Here is a 19,407-nt window from a genome sequence, read left to right as displayed (position 1 = left end):
GGAGTGTGGTGTGTTCTCCCTGTGTCTGTGTGGGTTTCCTCTGGGTGACTGTCTGTGAGGAGTGTGGTGTGTTCTTTCTGTGTCTGCGTGGGTTTCCTCCGGGTGACTGTCTGTGAGGAGTGTGGTGTGTTCTCCCTGTGTCTGCGTGGGTTTCCTCCGGGTGACTGTCTGTGAGGAGTGTGGTGTGTTCTCTCCGTGTCTGTGTGGGTTTCCTCCGGGTGACTGTCTGTGAAAGTCCAAAAACACACATTGGTAGGTGGATTGGCGACTCAAAAGTGTCCGTAGGTGTGAGTGTGTGTGTTGCCCTGTGAAGGACTGGCGCCCCCTCCAGGGTGTATTCCCGCCTTGTGCCCAATGATTCCAGGTAGACTCCGGCCCCTGATGTGTGCGAAGTTGATGATTTCCATTTAAAAAGGATAAGACATCTAGCCAGGAGAGTAACAAAAGCAATAAAATCCAACTTGAGTTTAGACATAACAATGAAAGGTGATGGATTAATGGGTGCCTAAATCCACAGCTGTATCAAAAATATCCCACCAATAATTATATAACAGTGGGAATTGGCAAAGCAGTATCTTCCATTTTTAAAAACATTTTTCAAAAAAGTAGAATGTTATTAGAGTGAATAATCAATGAACCAATAAAACACAAAGACGTCACGGTGTGAGTTAATCAGACTTTAATACAAATTATCATTTCTGCATAAAAGAGATAATGTAACAAAAATAAAATAACTAATAATTCATATAGTTTTATGCTGAATTCAAACAAAGGATTTGTTCAGCCCCCAGTTATAGACCCCGCCCCCAACCCCCATCCTCCCTCCCACATTAAGTCAAAAAGTTTTCCAGTTAGTGCTGGGGCTCTAAACTCATACTCAGATACAGATACACACAGTCTATACGTACACACTCATTTGGCCCAGAATAACATTGTTTCACACTCATTAAATCTGAAAACGGCAGTCATGGTGCAGGTTTTTACACACACTCACTCTTCCCCTTTTGTACTAATTTCTTTGTCATGGTTTGGGGTGTAAGTCCAGAGCAGGTAAGAGATAACTGTTCTTTTCTACATGCTGTTAGATCTTCTTTTATACAAACAATACATTAATGAATGATGAAGCTAAAACCTCTTCATGTCCTCCCCAGAAGCCTCTACATGAACCGGTTATAAAGTAATGACCTGAAGGTAGCCCAACAGACACCAACAAACACACCCACACATTCACAATCACACTCACAGTCAAGCTTCACTGGCGTTAAACACTTAACCCTTAAAAATAAGTGAAATATTTTATTCTTACTCTGCCTACAGTCATTCTTTCCCAGTTATTTTTAGCTTAAAGAAGCTTTGTTTATTTTGGGAAAGAGTTAACAAAGCCTCGAAGGTTAAGCTGGAAAAAAAAAAGTTTGGAAGTGCATTCCTTTGTCAACGTTCCACACAGTTTACTGTTTCTGCATGTACAACACACCAAAATCAGTGGAAAATATATTTCTAGTATCTAGTATAATATTAATCCTCATTTTATCCTCGGTTGTGCACCAGAAGCGTAACAAAAAAGAAGCAGCTAGCAGTTAGCATGTTATAACAGATTTGACCAGCAGGAGGCAGCAGGTTTTGTGTTTTTTTGGTCTTACCCTCACAGGCATCAGGTGAAAAAAACATTTCTGAAGAGCTAAATGCTAAGGTGTACTAGCTTTGACAATAAGGGGTGGCTGATTGTGTTTTTGCCTTCCCAGCCTCAGGTAAAAAAAAAAACTTTCTGAGCAGCTAAGCACAAGAAACCATTGCTCAATAAACGGTCACCGCAGCGAACACCACATGAGTAAGTTGGCTGTCATACACACTTAAAAAAGTTGGTTCTACAAGGGTTCATTGATAAAGAAAATTGTTCTATAACAGAACCCTGAACATTTTTTGCATAAGTAAAGGTTTCTTTGAATTGTGAAAGGGTTCTTTAAGTTGATGGAAAATGTGCTATAGGTGGTTCTATAGAAGAACCCTTTTAGGTGCTGTATAGAACCATCTATAGCACATTCTCCATCATACTGAAGAACCTTTCAAAATGCAAAGAAACCTTTACTTATGCAAAAGTGTTCAGGTTTCTGTTATAGAACCATTTTCTTTGCCAAAGAACCCTTACAGGACCATCATTTTTTAATTGTGAATGTGAAACATTCGTTTAATGTTTTTCCTCTTGTGGTCAAAGCTGGTTCAGCAGGCGAGTTGTTAGAATTTATTTCACCTGATACCTGCCATTTTTGTAAGAAATCTGCTGCCCCTTGTGGTCAAAGCTGTACAGCAGGCTTATTCTTGGCATTTAACTGCTGTAAAAACTGGTGTAAGGCACTCATTTTTCATGTATTATCCTTCAGGGGCTCCTCAATAATCGTACAAGTGATGCTAGAAACCTTTGTCAGCTCTTTTTGATGTGTTACACAGGCAGAAAAAACTTTATGGAACTTAAGACTCGGGAATGCACTTCCAACTTTTTTTTTTGTTACCCTTCAGGGCTTCTGTAAAAGGTCCCTATATTAATGGCATTTTATATTAAGGAAACTTTGCAGATGTTATTTTTTACAAAGCAGTTTTAGGAGACTTGTCCAATGGTTTATTACCGTTGCCTGAGCTGGAAACCGAACCCTGATATGCTATATGCTATTGTTTAATCAAGCTCTCATCACTGTCACTGACAACCGGCCAGTCCAGCCTGGTTTAAATTAAATGATATAAAGCTTCTATAAACAAAGCATGCCACTGTTTCTCATTCAGTTGAATGGGACTTTTGTAAAGCTTATTCAACCTCACAACAATAGCTAAGAGCATGAACAACACTCACTTTCCTATAACTACTACAATAGCACTGTAAAGTAATGTGCAAATGTTAGACACCCCTGATCAAATAAGAAGTACACATTCTCTACAGAGAACATTTAGAACCGAGTTTAACGGATTTAGACAAAAATGAAACATAAATCATGTGTCCTGTTCTTTTCTATGTGTTAAACCAGAGTGGCAAATGACTGTAAATCTAAAGATTAATATCTAAATAATAACAAACCTGCAGGTTTAAGGGGAAATGACCCTAAAGAAAGAATATTAAGTTATGCCTGTGTGTGTGTGAATGTTTGTAGGCTTTCCCTGGACTTTTCCAAGTGCTGTGTTTGAGTGTGTGTACTTCAGGTTGTCTTCTTGCGCAGGACGAAGTAGATGACACAGGAAATGAACGTGAGGGCAAAGGAAATCCAGGCCAGGATGAAGGATGGCCCATAATCTGCATTGCTTTCGTCTTTATGGAAAATATCAGTGTAGATGGAGGCAGCAATCATAATACACAAACCTGAGAGAGTGAGGGACGGAAGAGGACAATGATTAGCATTAATGCTAAAGCAAATATGTAAGTGTAGGATGTTGCCATGGTTACAGAAGTGAACTCAAACATTAATAATTTCAGCTCAGTGAGTTTGAGAGTTATGGAGGGTGTGTGAGTGTGTAATTTGTGAGTTTTGGAGGGTGTCGTACAGGCCAGTAGCTGGAAGATTCCAGAGAAAGTGAAGCGCTTTCCTTTGGGCAACGTGAAAAGCTGAGCCACAAACACGAACAGCCCAATGGCGGAGAACACACACGCCAGCACAGAGCTCGCCTGTACGGCCTGCAGATAACCTACACACACACACACACACACAAAGCATGTTAACAGTTTTAGAACCAATGATATAACAATACACTTATCTCTATAAATATGAGCCTAGACCTAATCAGCAGCACTACATTCACTATCTATAATGGCTGCATTTAAACACTGATATTTAATGTTATAAAGAAAACAGAATTATTACATTTTTATAGGACATCATTCACTTAATTTAGAAGAAGTGTGAGAATTCTGTGTTATGCCCTGTTTTTTTTCAGGACCGTGGCCTGCAAGGAACTTAGGAAAAATTAGCTCAAAATGAAAGTTATAGATTTTCTGCGACTGCGAAATCATCAGAACAAAAACATCGTACAAGTGATGCTAGAAACCTTTGTCAGCTCTTTTTGATGTGTTACACAGGCAGAAAAAAACTTTATGGAACTTAAGACTCGGGAATGCACTTCCAACCTTTTTTTTTTTTCTTACCCTTCAGGGCTTCTGTAAAATGTTTAAGATGGGTTTTAGATGGTTTTTTTTTCTGATGTGTGAAAAACGATATGTTTTATGTTTTTTTTCTATGTTTCATTGATAACCTATCATTAAAATACTGTACAAAATTAGCCACAAATATAATTTTGCTTTCTAAAAATCTCAGGGAGCGACCAAACAAGGTAGAATCTGGAGGAAACCCACGTGGACATGGAGAGAACACACTATATATATGTTTTCAGGACAAACAGTCTCTCTCTGGAGGTTTGGCCCTGATTTGACGTGAGGGCTGGATCTAGTCAATCATTGGCTGCCCAACAAGTAAGTGACACATCAAAGTATTGTGTTTATTGTGTCCTGGGAGCACTCTGACCAGTCACAGATGGCTTGGATTTGTGGGTATTTTGGATGAATCCAGTCATTAACAACATCCAAACAACGGAATAGTTTTGGTTAAAAAAAAAGAAACAACAAACACCACGTCTAGGCCTCATCACAGCACTTTAATAAACTGCATATTGAGGTTAAGTTACATGGCATTACACATGTTTTGTCTGTATTGTTAAACACTGCTAAACAATGTTTTCCTTCCTTATGGCCTGATCTGTCGGCAAGATACCGATCGGTTTACACTCCCCGTGCCTCGTTTTGGTAGTCATAGAGTGTGTGACTATTTGATTCTTGAAGAGTGTGTTCATGGAGCCACACCCAAACAGCTTACTTCTCTCACAGATCCTTTCCAACTTTCCAAACAACGACAGCACACACACAAAGCATTTCACATACTTACACACAATGGGCAGCTTTCCTGCATGCACACACACATTACAGTCCCTAACTCAGTGACTCATTCAATGAGTTTTCTGGCTTTGGATAGACACAGATGCATACACACCGTAATGTCCAGCCCCGCCTACACACACACACACACACACACACCCAGAATATTTCTGTTGTATTTGTTGTATTATTAAGAATTTAGGTGAATCACTTTATTCCACACATATGTGTAACACACACACACAAGCAATTTCACACACATTAAGTGGGTTAAAGGTGATGGTTCTACTACAGAGTGAAATGGTTCTTCAGATTCATGGAGAATGTTGTGTATGTGGTTCTATATAGCACTAAAAAGGGTTCTTCTATAGCAGGGGTCACAAATAGGCGGATTGCAGTCCGAGTCTGGACCCAGACGGTGTCAATTCTGGACCTGGACCTGTAACTGATAAACTATTCAGAGCTGTTTAACTTTGAACAGTGTTTGTTTTAAGTGGTGTGACTTTTGTAGTCGTTACGGTGCAGGTTTAGCGCTGCAGGAAACTCACAGACCAATCAGATGCGTTTCTGCACATCACATGTGAAGCTACTCAGCCAATCAGATCCGTGCATTACGATGAGCACTGTGTCTCGAATGAGTGACACACACAGGGCAGGGCTCCAGTAAAAATAGCCCAAGGGATGTGATAAAACCTCTTTTGGGACGCTTTCGGGACGACGGTGTTGTGTGCTTTAAAGCCAGAAACATTCAAAATAAGGGAATGATTACCACCTGAAATATTAGCTCATAGCGCTGAACGTGGATTCTGTTTACGGATAAATTCCTGTCCTTTAGCATAAAGAGCCAATCAGCATGCTGCTAATGCATAAAGTCCTGCCCTCCAGCAATAAGAGCCAATCAGATTTCTAGTTGTGGAAAAGCCGTAACGTCAACTGCAACTACAAAAGTCATTAGGGCCTTTATTTACACGTGTTTATTTTTCAAACTCATTGTTTTATTTGTAAATTTGACTTGAAATGAGAAAAGGACATTTTATTTAAAGTGTTTGTTATTTATAATTATTTATGAGTCTTGTTGAAAGTGTGATTTGATTTGAGATTCAGTTGTAAACTATAGAAAATGTTGCTATAACTACAAGTTATAGATTGGCTTGAGAAACTGGACCTTCATGAATTTTAATGAATTCCCCCTGTTCTATAGCAACGTCGAGCATGTTACAATAGAACACACTTAAAAATGATGGTTATATAAGGGTTCTTTACAATAGAAAAAAGTTTAATACAGATCCCTGAACGACCTTTTACATGTTTAAAGAGTTCTTTACATCATGAAAGGGTTCTTCAGATGAATGGAGACTGTGATATAGTTGGTTCTATGTAGCACCTTTTAGAAAAGTGTTCTATGGGGCACATATAACGGTTCCTCTGTGGTTATGATTCTCCATTAATCTGAAAAACCCTTTCATGATGAAAAGCACGCTTTTTATTAACATGTGTCTAGATACAAACTAAATATAAAACCTTCGCGCAGTGTGAAGCGGTGTGTGTGATGGTGAGTGTGTGTACCTACCTTCAGGATAAGAAGAGGGTAGGTCTGTGTAGTTCCAGTGTGAACCAATCAAACTCCACCTGCCCCAAATATCGGTGGATAAGATACTGCTCACCCACCAACCCTAGAGAGATAGAGACGGGGTGAGAGAGGATCTACTTCATTTGTAAAGACATGTCTTTTCAGGCTTCAAGTGGGAGCTAGTCATTTTAGTCCTCCAACCAACCAGGACAAGGAGGGATATGTATATCCTTATTAACCAATCAAGACTGAGGGGCCCCTGTCAGCCAATCAGGTGTAGCTACATCCTGGTCAAACTAGAATTGACGAAAGGGTCTCTGTTAAGCAGCCAACTACCTCCTTGTCAGCCAATCAGGACAAAGGGCATTTCAACCAATCAGATATGTCTCTTTCTCTGTCAAATAACTTCAACAAAGGCAGCTGGACAAAGAATGGCCAACAAATAATTTCTCTTAATCAGCCAATCAAAACGCGAAAGTATATCTATGTCACTGTTCAGAAAATCTACTTCACCATCAACCAATCGGGACGAGGAACTGTAATTCTTTCAAAACATACTGACGGTTGTAATTCCAAAACATGCCAACTTTACAGAGGACTCTACTGTAACTGATAAAAACCACAGAACATCTGTTATATACGTTATCCGTGGTGTTATCAGAAATCACAATGCAGTCTGAAGATTCCTGAAATCAGGAAAGACCTGTTGAATCTTTCAGTTACTGAAACATAAGTCAACATCATTGACATTTTCACATGTACTGAATGTGTATGACGTATTCATTAGAACTCACGTTGTGGATGGTGGCAGCAAGTAAGAGGATGACTGTGGTGATGTGGAGGAGGAAGATTCCAACCAGGAGAACCAACATGGTGACTGAGAGAGAGAGAGAGGGAGATCAAAACATGAGTTCTTAAAGCTGAATAGGTCTCTTGTTTTTCAGACTAGGACAGTGTGTGTGTGTGTTTAATCCTCTCCTGTCTGCGGCTGAATGTTGAGCTCTGGCATCTTCAGGTGTGTTTTTCTAAGCTTGTTGCCCCGCCCCTGCTCAGGTGAGGCACTGCTGCACCCCTTTTTTCCCAACTGCATTTTTTAAACAGGAAAATGGGTGGAGCCGCTGCTGTTTAAACCCTTTAACCTTCAGACATCAGGAACTGATCTGGGTCCAGTTTCCTGACAGCTTCATAGCATTAAGGTCAGAGGCAGAGAAATTGTTTCATTTGGTGTGAGCTTTGAGAAACCCAGCCCTGCTCCAATTCAGCAGCAGCTTCTTTGAAACATTAGAATCCTTTAGCGTTTATTAAAGTATCATTAGCCCATTACAGAGGTCACAATTCAAATGTGGGCTTTTTTTATTTAAAAAAAGGTGAACAGAAATATGGCCAAAATATGTATTGTACACATATATAACATATATTTAAGAGTTAAACTTAAAATATGCCACACGCTTTGTATTTGATCATATATTATTTAAAATACATCTAAATTTTTCAAAAAATCTTGTAACTACTGTGAATTAATATGATTTTATGTGTAGCAGCAAAGCACTCTGTAATAAACATTAGGATATATTTAATAACTATAATATTGCTATAACGTTTTCAGCAACGTTAGCATCATTAACTAGCATTAACTAGCATAACGTATTTAAGAATTACTGTAAATTACCCTTCAAAAATTCAATAACTACTGTGAATTAATATGATTTTTATGTGTAGCAGCAAAGCACTCTGTAATAAACTTTAGGATATATTTAATAACTATAATATTGCTATAACGTTTTCAGCAACGTTAGCATCATTAACTAGCATAACGTATTTAAGAATTACTGTAAATTACCCTTCAAAAATTCAATAACTACTGTGAATTAATATGATTTTTATGTGTAGCAGCAAAGCACTCTGTAATAAACATTAGGATATATTTAATAACTATAATATTGCTATAACGTTTTCAGCAACGTTAGCATCATTAACTAGCATTAACTAGCATAACGTATTTAAGAATTACTGTAAATTACCCTTCAAAAATTCAATAACTACTGTGAATTAATATGATTTTTATGTGTAGCAGCAAAGCACTCTGTAATAAACTTTAGGATATATTTAATAACTATAATATTGCTATAACGTTTTCAGCAACGTTAGCATCATTAACTAGCATAACGTATTTAAGAATTACTGTAAATTACCCTTCAAAAATTCAATAACTACTGTTGTTTATTCAGTTACTACTTTAAATGTAATTAATGTTAATAATTCCGTGTCTCGTTTGAGTTGTTGATTAACTGCAAAGAATTAATTATTCAGCTTATAATATGAAGAATTGTCTGATATCATTGATTCCTGTACATTATTCAGAGACTATACTTGGGCCCTATGTTAAACCCGTCATTAGTTGCAAGGTTTTTCATCGTCCTGTGTTATTCCACACCTCCTCCTCCTACGACTGCACTAATGCGTAGGTTAGGAGAGCGGGTAAGAAAACCTACAGACCCTCAGGGTTTAAAGTGATAGTTTAAAACTGGTTCACGCTGGATGTGCAACACATCCTCTCCACCTGACTGCAGGTGAATGTGAGCAGGTGTGTGAGCTTGATCCGCAAACACCTGGGGAGCGTTACCCAAAGCCGGTTTTCTCAGTAAACCTGGATAGACATATGACTTGGCTCTCGTCCGACTGGACAGACCTCACGTCAGGGTTTAGCCGTATCTCTGAAATAAAGCTCCTGCAATGAGCAGCAACCCCCTGTAGGGTTAGGAGCTTGTTTTATACATAACACACTCTTCAGAGAACGGCAGGGAATGTGCTGAATCAGTTACGCCAGCCTCCTCTGGGTGGAGATTGCATTCTTAACTTCTCCTTTCGAAGTCACTCTCAGGCAGGGTGGCGTTTATTGCTCATCCACTGCTATTAATAATGTATCACTAATATTAGCATTAACTCTGAACTCCAGAATTTGTTTAAATTTCGCATGGTCGTTAATTGCATCCTAAATCTTATTAATAATATAATAATATACGTTTCTATACCAAAGTGTGAACAGTCTGAGCGCATGGAAATGCCAGGGATCTACACCACTGTTGCTAAAGAGTGTGTCTCCGACTTTATACATCACCCTCACCACTGATAATACAAGTGCAGAGTGTGGTTTAATAAAAACACGTCTTAAAAAGTGGGAGAGTGTTTGGTCGTGTGAGAGCTGCAGTGAATGGGCTGTAGGTGTTGGCAGGTAGATGAGTTGGAACCTGTCTGAAGCTTAGGAAGAAGCCTGCCACTCCCTAAAAATAACTGCTCAGAATACCTCTCTCTCTCTGTCTCTCTGTCCCTCGTGTACATGCTCTCACACACCAAACACACACACACACACACACACAAAAAGCTTTGTTTTTCTCTTATAAAATTATTATTATCATTATTGGACAGCAATGATATCACTGTAAAAAATTGCTGTAAATTTACAGCGATTCACAGTGTTTACAGTAAATCATTGTATTATTCAGTTACAGTAATAAGCTGTACATTTGAAATACAGTTGTGTTCCTGTAAAAATACGGTAAATGTCTGAGAACTCTGCTGCCACTATTTTACTGTAAAATTTACAATAATTTTTACAGTGTATTTATAAACATATAATAAACAGTGGCACATTAAACAGTACATTACTGCCCACAACTGCAAATACAATCATTCTAATCACCGTTATATTTATATCATATGGCACTAAATGCTGCCAATCTCTGCAGTTACCAGTGTGTGTCCTGATATTATTCATGATACAAATAGAAAAGCTCAGTGTCCATCACAGGAACTCGTCGTGGTATAATGATATTTGCATATGTACATATATAATCTGTGTATAAATGTCCAAATACTAATGTTGAATTAGCAGTACACACCCACACTTTAATAAGGGAACGCCCAAAAGAATCCTGGAGCAAAGCTGTGTGTGTGGTGCCCTGAGCTGTTTGTTTCAGGGTGATTTTATCTGCATGTTGCTTTTTTAACCTGGTTTATGTGTGTGTCTGTCTGTGCGGGTGTGTGTGTGTGTGTGTGTGTTCTTGTTTTGTAACCAAAATTAAGCCTTTTTCACGCTGCCTGTCATGAGACACACACACACACACACACACAGCTCCTCTCAACCGAGACTGGGGAGGTCAGTGGGTCTTGTTTAAAACTTAAACTTAAAAGTTTGTTGTTTTCTTTACAGCATCAGGGCTCGTGTCAGTGTCAGTACACACTCAAGAACACACACTCTTCCACTGCACTTCAGAGAGAGAGGGATATACTTCATCATTTCACACACGCAATAAACGAACAGAATCCAAACCAGCAGCCACTTAAACACAGTTCTTCCAAAAAGAACACAGCTTTTAAACGTAAAGCGGATAAATGCGTCTACACTTCTGATGGAATATTACACAGAGCAAATACAGTTATAAATTTATTATATTTACCTTTTTTTGTCGACAGCGGCACGCCCTCAGTAACTGCGTCTGAATCTTTCTGCTCGTGCGTGTCCTGCTCCGAGAGTTAAAGAGGAGCTTCAGAGTTTTAGCATCGACGCCCCATGGCCCCTCCCTCACCACCTCCACCCCCAAACACACACGCACGCACTCTCTCTCTTCCTTCTCTCTCTCTCTCTCTCTCCTCTCTCTCTCCTCTCACACTCACTCTCTCACTCTCTCTCTCTCTCCCCTCTCTCTCTCTCTCTCTCCTCTCTCTCTCTCTCTCTCACACACTCTCTCTCTTTCCCTCTCTCTCTCTCCTCTCTCACACACTCTCTCTCTTTCCCTCTCTCTCTCTCCTCTCTCACACACTCTCTCTCTTCCTTTTCGCTCTCTCTCTTTCCTCTCTCTCTCTCTCTCCTCTCTCACACACTCTCTCTCTCCCTTTCCCCTCTCTCTCACACACTCTCTCTCTCTCTCCTCTCTCACACACTCTCTCTCTCCCTTTCCCCTCTCTCTCACACACTCTCTCTCTCTCACTCTCTCTCTCTCTCTCTCTCTCTGAGGGCGTGGGCCCCTTTTTTCTGTCTCAATCCAGCAGACTTGGTGTGTTTGTATGTGCATAACAGGAATATATCACGTTTTGGGGACTGAAGTCTGTTTACAAACTCATATAGTGGGTACCTCTCTTCCTTCCTGAAGCTGGTGCCCACGGTGTAAGTTTGTAACATTAAGACAAAGGCCTGTTTAAAGAATGAAGTTGTGGTGAGGCTAGTAGTGCTTATGGCTAAGGTCCCCACAAATCAATGGCAATATACAATATACCCATTATATATATATAACAAACGTGAGCGCGCGCGCGTGTGTGTGGGATGTCTCTGCCTGTCTGTGCTTGTTAAATAAGTCACTATACACTCTGCCCTCTTTCCCGTGTAAAGCTCTACTCACACACACACTCACACACTGATGACTACAGACTGTGGTTCCCAGTAAGCTCAGTCATGTTTATAGTACTTCTAAATATTGTCATGAATCCAACCTCCGTCGTCATAGCGACCGCGGTGTTGTGTAGCCAGTGGAAGTCTGTTGTTAGTGTCTGTGTCACAGGGATTCCCCTCATCTCCACAGCCGAGGGTCAGAAAGAGGAAGTGTGACCGTCTAGTCACATAATACACACATACTACATAAAAATATATACTCATCTGGGGATGTTAACACACACACACACACACACACACACACACACACAGCCTCCCACCACTTCTTTCAAAGTCCTGCCCCTCCCACACTCTTTAAACTCAGCTTTTATCCCCTGCATTTTTCAAAAATCCAGTTGTTGCCCCTCCCACTTTTCCATCCCAAGTCTCAAAGTTAAATACCCCTCCACCTTTTCCCAAATCCAGTTTTTATCCCCTATACATTCCACTTACATCTTCAAAATGTAAACGGAATGTCGTATGATGTATAGACTTTATCCGTTGTGACTGGAAAATATGTGGTCACCAGAGTAACTACAGTGTGACCATTTTTATTCATTCTTCTGCAGTCCGTATAAAACTTCAGATGTATTTTTGTGGTTCTGTGTGTAACTCGCTTTTAAAGGGTACCTTCACTGGCACGGTCACATGGTTAATTTTATTAGTTAAAATTGTCTTTTAATTACGCTAAACTTTATCTAATCATGTCACAATTGTTATGTATTATAATGAACACTTCTAACAAAATTAATAAATTTTATTAACAACTCTTACGTACAATTTCAACTGAAAAAACGCATGAATACAATTGTATTTAAATTTTTTGAGATTGAACTGGATTCACCCTTTAGCTTTATTTTAGCGTTAAAGCTACACATTCTTCCAGATCAAGTTTTGTTGCTTTGATTATTACCTTGACTAATGTTTTAAACTCTAGTTTTGGAAATCCTTGTGTTTTTGTTGCATGTTTTGACTACAGGTGACATTGGTGCCCTGTGTTTGAGCCTCGCGGAGTGTGGTGTGTTCTCTCTGTGTCTGCGTGGGTTTCCTCCGGGTGACTGTCTGTGAGGAGTGTGGTGTGTTCTCCCTGTGTCCGCGTGGGTTTCCTCCGGGTGACTGTCTGTGAGGAGTGTGGTGTGTTCTCCCTGTGTCTGTGTGGGTTTCCTCCGGGTGACTGTCTGTGAGGAGTGTGCTGTGTTCTCCCTGTGTCTGCGTGGGTTTCCTCCGGGTGACTGTCTGTGAGGAGTGTGGTGTGTTCTCCCTGTGTCCGCGTGGGTTTCCTCCGGGTGACTGTCTGTGAGGAGTGTGGTGTGTTCTCCCTGTGTCTGCGTGGGTTTCCTCCGGGTGACTGTCTGTGAGGAGTGTGGTGTGTTCTCTCTGTGTCTGCGTGGGTTTCCTCCGGGTGACTGTCTGTGAGGAGTGTGGTGTGTTCTCCCTGTGTCTGCGTGGGTTTCCTCCGGGTGACTGTCTGTGAGGAGTGTGGTGTGTTCTCCCAGTGTCTGCGTGGGTTTCCTCCGGGTGACTGTCTGTGAGGAGTGTGGTGTGTTCTCTCTGTGTCTGCGTGGGTTTCATCCGGGTGACTGTCTGTGAGGAGTGTGGTGTGTTCTCCCTGTGTCTGCGTGGGTTTCCTCCAGGTGACTGTCTGTTAGGAGTTGGTGTGTTCTCTCTGTGTCTGTGTGGGTTTCCTCCGGGTGACTGTCTGTGAGGAGTGTGGTGTGTTCTCTCTGTGTCTGCGTGGGTTTCCTCCGGGTGACTGTCTGTGAGGAGTGTGGTGTGTTCTTTCTGTGTCTGCGTGGGTTTCCTCCAGGTGACTGTCTGTGAGGAGTGTGGTGTGTTCTCCCTGTGTCTGTGTGGGATCCTCAAGGTGCTATTCTTTCCTCCCACAATCAAAAAGCAAATATTGGTAGGTGTATTGGCTATACGAATATACGGGCAACACACACTCATTCACTCACACACTCACACCTACGGACACTTTTGAGTCGCTAGTCCACCTAATGTGTGTTTTTGGACTGTGGGAGGAAACCCACGTAGAGACAGGATGAACACACCACACTCCTCACAGACAGTCACCCGGAGGAAACCCACGCAGACACAGGGAGAACACACCACACTCCTCACAGACAGTCACCCGGAGGAAACCCACGCAGACACAGAGAGAACACACCACACTCCTCACAGACAGTCACCCGGAGGAAACCCACGCAGACACAGAGAGAACACACCACACTCCTCACAGACAGTTACCCGGAGCAGGAATCGAACCCACAACCTCCATATTTCATTTAAAATAATAGAATTTAGTTCATCTGTTGCTGTGCATAATTTGATTGCTCACTGAGAATAGTCCACCAACCAAATAAATCCAGGCAACAGTGTCCTGTGGGCAGCGTCCAGTGGTCCACCGATGAAGAACTAGAGGACGACCAACACAAACTGCACAGCAACAGAAGAGATACTGTCTCAGTGAGTCTACTAAAGTGGACAGTGATTTGTCTGCTGTCAGTTTATTCACATTTCGCTCTGCTATAACAAAGTCTATGTCCCTTTTTCTTCTTCTCTTCTCCTCTCCTCAACTCTCCCCGGCACCATGTATCTATCAGTACGCTTTTGCCAGGGGTTTTCCTCCAGCAAGCTACTTGGAGCTCCAGCCAAACATGAAGATTCATGTGGCTGCATCACCTCCACAGTGCATGTGGCTCTGGGCTTGGCTTTGAGCTCCCCCTCCTGGGTCAAATCCGTGGCTTTTTCCCCCCAAGTCATTACCTCACTGGTTAGGTGGTGCACAGCCAGCATCAAGGATTTAGCGAGTCCCTTTGTAAAAAATAAAACATATGCCATGAAAACGTCTGAGTATCGTACCTCGCGGTGAGAGATCACTGAGTGCTAGACATTCCTCTACAGTGTATTTGAAGATGTTTGAAGCTGACAGATATTGAGAGGTGGCTAATCACTGGACTGAGAGAAGCAGGAGGGTAGGTTTGAAGAAGTGCCACCGTGTAGGCCGTTCTGACCAAGCTGTGGTGTTGTGAACAAGAAACCTGGACTGTTATGGTCTAGAAATGTATCGTAAAGGTTCGGGAGCGCTTCAATCCTGCTCAGCCCCAACTGCTGGTGTGATCTGGGGAGCCATCGAATTGACAGTCAATCATCTTTAGTAGTGACGCGTGAGATGGCGCTTTTCCACTGCATGGAACCTACACAACTCGACTCGACTCGGCTCTTTTGCTTTTCCACTGGACAAATCTGGAACCGCGAAATGCAGAGCTCATTCAAATCCAGCACATTATGCCGCTTGTAAAATCTCTTAAGTTACAGCAGCTTTCATATTTATTTTTATCGGCCTCACGATGGCAGCTCATAACATTACTTCGAGGTGTTTTGAAGAGGTTTATAACCTGCTTGGGTTGTGTTTAGTCCAAAAACCAAAAACAACACCTGAATACACGAGTAAACAGTGCCTTAATTTACCGCTGCTGTTGTTGTGGTTTTCAAAGCCTGCAATTCACATTAGATTCACGGGGTTTTGCAACGCCACCGGCTCCATTTAGTGGGGGAACTGTGCTAGTGGAAAAGCGACTAGCTTTTAGTCAAGCTGAATCGAGTACAGCCGAACCTATGCAGTGGAAAAGCACCATAAAAGTTCAACATCAGCCACGTACAAACGCCATTTTCCCGCTCAAACATGTCATTCCAGCTTAAAAGCTTCTGAACATAAACAAACCAGAGACAACAGCATTTGCCCACTATTTTGTAAACGTTGCATTTAATACGCTTCTGGCTGATGCTTGGTGTTTAACATGGTGACATTATTGTCATATTCCATTGCTTCAAAGCATCCCTTTTGTTGCATGCTTTTCTATAGAGATGCATCCACTAACTAAAGTGTATCCACAAATGTTTGGACCGTGTACATGCTTTTGATATATGTTTTTTGGGTTTAAGCAGCCTCTAAGTCTGGAAAAGAAATGCTGTTATCTGTAACCTCAAGTTGTTCACTGTCAGCATAACATCAGGTTGCATAATGTCTCTGAACTAACATTTGGAGCTTGTTATGATTATTTTATCTGAAATGTTAATCCCAATAAATTATTTTAAATGCGTTGCAGATTCCGAGCTGCAAAGTGTCCTTAAGCTTCGACATCATGATGAAAGAGCTCAGGATTCCCAAACTTAGACAGACAATTAGGTTTCGACATAAAGATCTTTTAACAGAACTAGTGGAAACACACACACACACACACACACACCCAAACAGTGTGACACATGTCAATGTAGTACACACCCTTATGATGAGAGAGGAAAAGAATTTAAAATCCCGTCAGACAAGATTTAGCTCACTAGAGTTTTCATCAGCAACTCCCTGCCCTGCCCCAACACACACACACACACCCATACACACACAACTCCAGCTTTAAGATAAACCTTAATCATTTGGGAAATGTTACAAAGGATAACAATAAACATTAATGACACTCTTCATTGAGTTAAAACATCAAAGTCAATGAGGAAAATTGTTCCACGAGTTTAAACGTGTGTCAAGGAAATTACACTAAACCTTTCAACAAATTTTTTGCCCGTTACAAAATAAGCTGTTGAACTCAAAAAGGAGTACAATGAATATTTACTTTTTCTCACTCCGGCTTTTGCCGCTGTTTGGCTGTTTAAATGAAGCCCAATATTTATAATACACTGAACTATCAATGGATTAGGAACACCGTCCTCGTATCTACACTCATTGTCCATTTTACCAGCTCCATTGACCACACAGGAGCACTGTGTAGTTCTACAATTACAGATGCATACTTTTTTAAATTCCCATTTCTCCTTGCTATTAATTGCTCAGGTCCACCACAGAGCAGATATGATTTGTATGGTGGATTATTCTCAGCGTTGCAATGACAATGAATAGTTCTATAATTATATAGTTAATAATGGATATAAATTAATTTTTAAGTTGTGATTTCATACACACCTTTTCATATCCAGGACTTATGTCCTTTTATTTGACACAGTTCTATAATAAAAGCTTACAAATATTAATCTCTCCACCTGGAGCAGACAATGTGATATACCTTTAGGGAACACAACTGGATTTCAAAACCATCAATGTACCTTTAAAGATATATTTACACTGTTTACACCTTTAGTAAACAACAATGTACCTGTTTAGTACCTTTTTTGCAGGTAAATTCATTCTTTCTTTCATTCATTCTTTCATTGTCTGTTACCACTTATGCAATTCAGGGTCGCGGCGGGTCCACAGCCTACCTGGAATCACTGGAAACACCACACTCCTTACAGACAGTAAACCGGAGGAAACCCCCGCAGACACAGAGAGAACACACCACACTCCTCACAGACAGTCACCCAGAGGAAACCCACGCAGACACAGAGAGAACACACCACACTCCTCACAGACAGTCACCCGGAGGCAACCCCCGCAGACACAGAGAGAACACACCACACTCCTCACAGACAGTCACCCTGAGGAAACCCACGCAGACACAGGGAGAACACACCACACTCCTCACAGACAGTCACCCGGAGGAAACCCACGCAGACACAGGGAGAACACACCACACTCCTCACAGACAGTCACCCGGAGGAAACCCACGCAGACACAGGGAGAACACACCACACTTCTCACAGACAGTCACCCGGAGGAAACCCACGCAGACACAGGGAAAACACAGCACACTCCTCACAGACAGTCACCCGGAGGAAACCCACGCAGACACAGGGAGAACACACCACACTCCTCACAGACAGTCACCCGGAGGAAACCCACGCAGACACAGGGAAAACACAGCACACTCCTCACAGACAGTCACCCGGAGGAAACCCACACAGACACAGGGAAAACACACCACACTCCTCACAGACAGTCACCCGGAGCTGTCCCTGAAGCTGTGTGACTGCGACACCTACCTGCTGCGCCACGGTGCTGAAAATAATGCTCCATTTTAATAATAAGATTCTAAAACTTAAATTTTGGAACTTGGAAAATAATAATAAGGATAATGCAACTTTTCAGTAGGGCAAATGGGGAGGCTACGTAGCTAACAAGGAGCTACAACATAAACTATTGTAATTAGGTATAATCTTTAATATTTTAGACTGCCTTCTGTCTTGTCTCAATTTGTCCTGGTCTTGATCTTGAAATTGTTTTCCAGTCTCAGTCTTGACTAAAAATAGGCCAACTTAGCAACTAGCTAATGCTAAAGAACCTAGCTCTCCAGCATTGAATTAACTGTGTATTTGTATAAAGTTTATAAATATATGAATTATATAAACTGCAGCATGAGAACCACGATGGTCAGAATCAAGAACAGTACTAGTGAGTAATATGAGGGGAAAATGCCCTTATACACACATAAATAAATGCCGGGGCGTGTTCCTTAACTTGTGACACACAACTATGTTCCCTGTTCTGTCTTGCCTTTATGTGAGTGTGTGTGTCAGAGAGAGAGAGCACGAGAGAGAGAGCGGTTCTTGTTACTGAACATTGTGTATAAATTCAAAGTAACATGGCACTGTGCCTGAAGCAGAGTGCTCATGTGACCAACAGGAAGTGACATAATTTGACTTCTATATTCCAACCCAGTCAAACAGGAGCTGTGTGTTACCATGGAGATAATGAAGGGCCCTGTTCTCCTAATATTACATTTCTGTTTTCTTACACACAGTCTCCTCCCTCTCTCTCTAATACACACCCTCTTTCTCCTACGCTCTCACTCGCTGTCCCTCTCCCCCCCTTTCTCTCTCTCTCAATGAAATCCAGACGTTCATATTTTGCTTCGAACATTCACAACAACTCCCCCCTATGTCGCTAGGCAACTCAAAACGATATGAATCACCAACCACGGCTTCCGTGCCCTCCCTCCATCTTGTTCTCGCTATGACTCTGCCTCTCTCTCTCTCTCTCTCTCTCTCTCTCTCTTAGACTAACACACTGGACATTAAAGATAAATTCACACTTATGGTTTTGTTGAAAATATACATCCTGGGTCTCCTACTTCAGCCTCTGAGTTTCTGTGAATTGTGGGGATATTATTCAAACTTCCATTCATTTCACTGAGATGTTCCCTAACTCACTATCCTAGGTATAACCTTTACTCCAACTTTAACCACTTAACTTTATGTTTAACTTGTCTTCACTTGTATGTATTCACATGTTGAGGACTAGCAGTCCCCACAATGTGTGTGTAAACAGGTATCTGTCCCCCACATGTACACAAACTTGTATCTGTGAATTATGGGGATATTACATAGACGTCCATTTTATGCAGACTAGTTATTAACTTTTATATAACTACTAAACTTAAATGTAACCTTGATTTACATTGTTGGGAACCGCTGATTGTCTCCACAAGGAGGACAACGAGTGTGTAATATGTTCCAGTATGCCAAAGAATGTGGGTATGTTTTCGTACTGCCCTCTGCTGGATAGTTGCATAATTACAGCGAATAGGTCTGGATGAGTTTAACTATTTGCAGTGTCAG

General features: G+C 41.3%; 1 protein-coding gene across 1 annotated transcript; it reads right to left on the bottom strand.

The window, feature by feature from the left end:
* Positions 1–797: 797 nt before the first annotated feature.
* LOC136700398 (epithelial membrane protein 2-like) lies at positions 798–10,991 on the bottom strand. The gene is made up of 5 exons (XM_066675735.1): positions 10,935–10,991; positions 7,271–7,355; positions 6,477–6,579; positions 3,526–3,666; positions 798–3,343 (listed from the first exon to the last, which is right to left on the bottom strand). Exons 2-5 carry the CDS (start codon positions 7,346–7,348, stop codon positions 3,183–3,185), a joined length of 483 nt encoding a protein of 160 aa, XP_066531832.1. The 5' UTR covers positions 7,349–7,355; positions 10,935–10,991; the 3' UTR covers positions 798–3,182.
* Between the last annotated feature and the right edge of the window lie 8,416 nt (positions 10,992–19,407).

The sequence above is a fragment of the Hoplias malabaricus genome, chromosome 6 (assembly GCF_029633855.1).
Source record: "Hoplias malabaricus isolate fHopMal1 chromosome 6, fHopMal1.hap1, whole genome shotgun sequence".
Lineage (NCBI taxonomy): Eukaryota > Metazoa > Chordata > Actinopteri > Characiformes > Erythrinidae > Hoplias > Hoplias malabaricus.
The sequence above is the reverse complement of the archived record's forward strand: the minus strand, read 5'-3'. Positions and strand labels throughout refer to the sequence as shown.